This window comes from Etheostoma spectabile, chromosome 9 (genome assembly GCF_008692095.1).
Source record: "Etheostoma spectabile isolate EspeVRDwgs_2016 chromosome 9, UIUC_Espe_1.0, whole genome shotgun sequence".
Classification (NCBI taxonomy): domain Eukaryota; kingdom Metazoa; phylum Chordata; class Actinopteri; order Perciformes; family Percidae; genus Etheostoma; species Etheostoma spectabile.
Window position 1 is genome coordinate 3,976,969 of NC_045741.1, and position 6,182 is coordinate 3,983,150.

General features: G+C 39.4%; 1 protein-coding gene across 1 annotated transcript in view; it reads left to right on the forward strand.

Annotated features, from left to right (window-relative positions):
• LOC116695180 (neuroblast differentiation-associated protein AHNAK) overlaps positions 1–5,623 on the forward strand; it is a gene marked incomplete at its 3' end in the record, with an annotated part of 17,074 nt that extends 11,451 nt beyond the window's left edge. The window contains 3 exon segments of the mRNA XM_032525291.1: positions 280–440; positions 529–4,179; positions 4,438–5,623. Of these exon segments, the coding sequence (XP_032381182.1) occupies positions 280–440; positions 529–4,179; positions 4,438–5,623 (4,998 nt within the window).
• Positions 5,624–6,182: the final 559 nt, after the last annotated feature.

Sequence of the window (6,182 nt, forward strand, 5' to 3'; positions counted from 1 at the left end):
ATTAAACACACGGTTTCCACACCGTGGTAATCCACCGTGATAATAATTATATTTTAAATGAAAACGGTAATTGTTATCGTCAACATTTTTATCGTGGTTGTACCGTTATCGGTAATCGTTACATCCCTACTACTAACACACACAAGTTGCAAAGTTTATTAATGAATCATACTTTCAGTGTTATTTTCATGTTTATTGATATAATTACCCATTAGCAGACAAACCCTGACAGCCTTCTTATCCGTGAGCTTCTAAAATAATTTGCTCTTGTTTGCGCAGGTGATCAGATTCTGAGCGCCACTGTATATTTTGACAACGTGTCATATGAGGATGCCATTCAGATTCTGGAGCACGCTCAGGCTTACAGAGTGAAGCTCTGCTTGAAACGCAAACCAGACATCACAGAGACTGAAACAGCCATTGAAACTGACGCCATCCCTGTAACTATTTTCAAGTTGTTACTCTTCGTGATAAAAAAAAGAGTATTAAATAGAAAAACTGACATTTACTATTTCTGTTGCTCAACAGGAGGAAGACGTTTATGCTCCAGAAATGAGGGAGCAAGGAAAAACCAAAAGGCGTGGCGATGCCCGCATTTCATGGCCTAAGTTTCCCTCCTTTGGAAAAGGAAAGAAGTCCCGCTTTATAAGGTCTCACAGCTCCTCAGAGGCTGATGAGCAAAGAAAGCTTGAGCTTAGCCCCACCACTAGTGAGACAGAGTCACCTATTAAATCTCAGGATGCTCTCAAAGGCAAAAAGAAACAGAAAACAAAGTTCTCTGTTCTAACAAAGAGAGGGCGCATAAGTTCATCTGAAGACCAGGACACAGACGCACCAACATCTGCGCAGATGGTTTCACCTGAGTGCTTTGAAAGTCCCACAGGAGAAACACCTCAAATCTATGCAACAGAGGATCTGAAAGTAGTGGAAGACTTAAGACGTGAGCAAAATGATCAAAAACTGACTGAACCTCAAACTGTTAAACACAAGGTAGAACTCATCACTATAGACAGCACTTTGAAAACAGAAGATCTAACTGTGGCTCTGGCAGGTCAAGGTAGCCCCTCTGGTATCAAGTCCCCTGATGGGAAGAAAAAGAAGAAAGAGCGGTCTGAATTAAAAATGAAAATTTCGGGAAAGGATAAATCGCACAAGAAAGATACAAAAGCAAAATCGTCACCAAAAAGGCTGAAAACTCTGGGGGCAAGTATTGAAATAGCGGACCAACCTGGAAATGAAAAATCAGATGCCATCCCAAGTTTTGAGTCACAAACAAAACTACAGGGGGATCAACTTGCACTTAATACCAATACTCAAATAATCAGCAATGAGAGTTCAAGGGTGGAAATGAGTGTACCAAAGGTAGATCTTGAAATATCTGACGTTGCGTTGATAGGGAAATCTCCACAGAAGGGTGAAGAGAAAACAAAGAAAGGCAAGGACGTTAAACAAAAACAAGAAACAAAGACAGGTCCAACATTCAAACTGCCTAAAATAGGCTTTAGTGACATTGCCACTGAGGAAACAATCCCAAAAATGAATTTAAATTTTGAAGAATGTACACCTAAAATGGAGAAGTTTACAACTGAGGGTACAGAAGTGAAAGAAGATCCTTATGAGCGACTGTCGAAAAGCAGTCTTCCCAAACGTGAAGACATTGTGATTCCAGGTATGGAGGACATGTCTAAGAAGACCAAAGTCAAAGGAATTAAAGAGCCTAAAGCTGTTTTTACAGGACATTATGAAGACATTCAAGCTGAAACTGTACACCTGTCATTTGATGTTGACAGTGTGAAAGAGGCCGTTTCAAAATTGCCAGGATTTAAGCTGCCTAAGATTGACATGAGTGGTGTGCCTATTCCTGAAGAAATTACTGTAATAGATGCAAATGCACAAAGAATATCAGTGAAAACACCCACTAAAACAAAACATGATGCACACTTTAGTAAGTCTGACATAACTGCCTCTCCAGAAATCTCCAAGACAACAGTCAAACTACCAAAGATCACATCTGCTGATTTAACCACAGAGGAGCTTTTAACGGAGAGCAAAGTGGATTTAAAAAAACCTGAAAAGAAATACAAAACTCAGCCAAAACAAAGCGACAAAGAACATGTTATAATACCTGGAAAAGAAAGTGTACAAGTAGCCGCCATTTTTCAGACACAAAAAACGCAAGGGAAAGAGGACATTGAATCTGAAAATGAATCTGCAGTTACACTCAAATCAAAGAAGGCAAAGATAACAATGACAAGCTTTGGGATTTCAAAACCAGACATAAGAATCAGTGACATTGGAATTGACTTTCCAAAACAAAAGCAAAAAGGTGACAATGTAAAGGGAGAAAGAACTATATTTCTTCAAGACGAAGAAATTTCAAAGACTGAAACAAGGAACAAGATTGGAGAAGTCATATCAGATGTCAAAATACCAGAAAGTGAAAGCATTGAATACATTGATTCAGTAGATGGTTCACCAGACAAAAAGGATGGTGGCATTGGTTTGACAGGTTTTGGTGTTAAGCTTAATGCTGCAAGCCCAAAGACTGACATCTCCTTTCCAGAGCACATCAGTATAAATATGCCTGATGCAGAAAAGGATGTAAAGATTGATGGGGCAGATATAAGAAGAATTGAAAGAGAGATAAAAGGTGGCAAGTTTAAAATGCCAAATCTCAGTATCTCAATGGCAAAGGTTAAAGGACCTGAAATTGAAAAAGATGTAGATCTCCCACTACCAGAAGCAAAAGCTGAGGTTGAACTCCAAGACATTCCTGAGGTTGACGTTACTCTAGGAAATGTAGATGTTTCTATTCCAGAGAAAAATATGGAGGTCAAAAAGCCTGAACTAGATGTCCAACCTTGGCAGGTGGAAGGTGAACTTGATGGACAAGGAAGCAAGTTCAAGAAGCCCAAGTTTGGAATTAAAATTCCCAAATTAAAAGAACCAGAATTTGATTTAAGCTTATCAAAGAAAGATGTAGAGGTCACACTACCAGCGGTTAAATCTGAAGTCCAAGTCCCAGAAGCCCCTAAAATCGATGCCAGTCTTGGAAAAGCAGAGGTTTTGATTCCAGTAGCAAAGGTGGAAGTTAAAAAACCTGAAGTGAAAATCAAACCTTTGCACACTGACATTGAACTTGAAGGACAAGGAGGCAAGTTCCAAATGCCAAAGTTTGGAATCACAATGCCAAAATTCAAAGCACCTGAATTTGATTCGAGCTTATCAAAGAAAGGCGTAGATGTCACACTACCAGAGGCTAAAGCTGAAGTCCAACTCCCAGCAGCCCCGGAGATTGATACTACTCTTGGAAGGATAAATGTTTCCATTTCAAAGCAAAAGATGGAAGTTGAAAAACCTGAATTGGATATCAAACCTCTGAGGACTGATGAGGAACTTGATGGACAAGGAGGCAAGTTTAAGATGCCAAAACTTGGTGTAAAAATGCCAAAAATTAAAGTGCCTGAATTGAATTTAGGTTTATCAAAGAAAGATGTAGATGTCACGTTGCCTGAAGCTAAAGCAGAGGTCAAACCTCCTGATGTTGAACTGACAGAACATGGAATTAAAGTAGAGGTCAAAGCTCCAGAGATTGCAGTTTATCAACAGGATGTTGAAGGACCATCATCAAGATTTAAAATGCCAACATTTAAACTACCAGCATTTGGAGATGGTACTTCAAAGGTCTCTGTGGAAGCACATGATATGGACAAAGAAGTCAAAATTGATGTAGCTAACATTAATAAGCATGTGGTTAATATTGAAGCACCCAGCATTGACCTTAAGGGTCCTTCAATTGATATGAAGGCTATAGGAACTGATCTTGAGGGGAAAGGAAGCAAGTTTAAAATGCCACATCTCGGCTTCTCTATGCCTAAAGTCAAAGGACCTCAACTTAATATACCAGAGGCCAGTGCTGAAGTCAAACTCCCTGAAACCCCTAAAATTGATGCCAGTCTTGGAAAAGCAGAAGTTTTGATTCAAGAGGCAAAGATAGAAGCTAAAAAACCTGAAGTGAAAATCAAACCTTTACAGACTGATGTTGAAGTTGAAGGAGAAGGAGACACATTTAAAATGCCAAAGTTTGAAATCACAATGCCAAAGGTAAAAGGACCTGAAATTCACTTTAGCTTATCCAAGAAAGATGTAGATGTGACATTACCAGAAGCCAAAGCTGAAGTAAAAGTCCCTGATGCTCCTAAACTTGAAGTCAGTCTTAGAAAAGCAGATGCATCTCTTTCAAAGGGAAACATGGAAGTTCAAAAGGCTAAATTAGAAACAAATCCTCTACAAAGTGAAGTTGAAATAGATGGGCAAGGAAGCAAGTTTAAAATGCCCAAGTTGGGAAAGTCAATGCCAAAAGTTAAAGGACCTGAAATTCACTTTGGCTTATCAAAGATAGATGGAGATGTGACACTGCCAGAAGCCAAAGCTGAAGTAAAAGTCCCTGAAGTTGAACTAAAAGAACCCTCTGCTAATGTGGAAATTAAAGGTCCTGAAATAACAGAAAAAGATAGAGAAGGATCGCCATTGAAATTTAAGATGCCGACATTCAAACTACCTAAATATGGAATTGGTACTCCAGACATTTCTGTAGAAGTATCTGATATGGACAAAGATGTCAAAATCAATAGAGCTGATATTAAAATTCCTGAAGACACTCTTACAGTTGACATTGCAACACCCAGCATTGGCATTGAAGGCCCATCAATAGATATTAAAACTACAGGAACTGAACATGAAGGAAAGGGAAGCAAGTTCAAATTGCCAAGTCTCGGTTTTTCTGGACCTCAAATCAAACGGCCTGACGTTGATTTAAGCCTATTAAAGAAAGATGTAGATGGGACTTTACCAGAAGCCAAAGCTGATGTCAAACTCCCTAACATTCACAGTGAAGCACCCAGAACTGACATTGAGGGCCTATCAATACATTTGAAAACTACAGGAATTGAAGAGGATGGGAAAGGAAACTTTAAAATGCCACATCTTAGTTTCTCCATGCCAAGAGTGAAGGGACCAAAAATGGATTTAAGCCTTTCAGACGTAGATGTCAAATTAATAGAGACAAAACCTGATGTCAAACTTCCAGAGGTTGATCTTGGAAAACTGGATGTTTCAATTCCACAGCCTAAGATGCAAGTTAAAAAACCTGAAGTGGAAATGCAGTCCATGCAGACTAAAGGTGAGCTTGATGGAAAAGGAGAAAAGCTCAAAATGCCAAAGTTTGGAATCAAAATGCCAACATTAAGAGAGCCAGAATTTGACTTGAGCTTATCAAAGAGAGATGTTGATTTCCCACTACCACAGGCAAAGGTCGAGGTCAAACTCCCAGAAGCCCCTAAAATCGATGCCAGTCTTAGAAAAGCAGAGGTATTCATTCCAGAGGCAAAGATGGAGGATACAAAACCTGAAGTGGAACTAAAACCTTTGCAAACTGGCATTAACATTGAAGGACATGGAGGCAAGTTCCAAATGCCAAAGTTTGGAATCACAATGCCAAAAGTAAAAGGACCTGAAATTGATGTAAGCTTATCAGAGAAAGATGTAGATGTGACACTTCCAAAGGATAAAGCTGAGGTTAAACTCCCAAAAGCTCCTGAAATTGCTGTGGAGATTAAACCACCACCCACCGCGTGTGAAGTTTCAGAAATTGTTGGGCACGGAGGCAAGTTCAAAATGCCAAATGATTTGGAATCGATGCCAAAAGTAAAGCCCTGAAATGGATGTAAGCTTGTCAAAGAGGATGTAGATGTGACACTACCAAAGGCTAAACGATGTTGTACTCCCAGAAGCTTCTAAAATTGTGTGGATATGAAACCACCAGAGTGTGAAGCAGAATTGATGGGCAAGGGTGCAAGTTCAAATGCCAAAGCTTGGAATCTCAATGCAAATAGAAAGGCCCTAGTTGATTTCAGCTTATCAAGAAAGATGCACACACATTCCCAGAGGCCAAAACTGAGTCAGTCCCTGATGTTGAACTCAAAGAACCTCTGCTAAAGTGAAGATAAACGCTGAGATTGAAATCAAAAGCAGTGTAAAAAATCACCATCAAAATTTAAACTGCCAACATTTAAATTTCCCAAATTTGGTAGCTGCACTATTCAAATGTACACCTGAACTACCTGATAGACAAGAAATCAAACAATCAAATTGAGGTGGGAGCTGACATGCAGATACAGTGC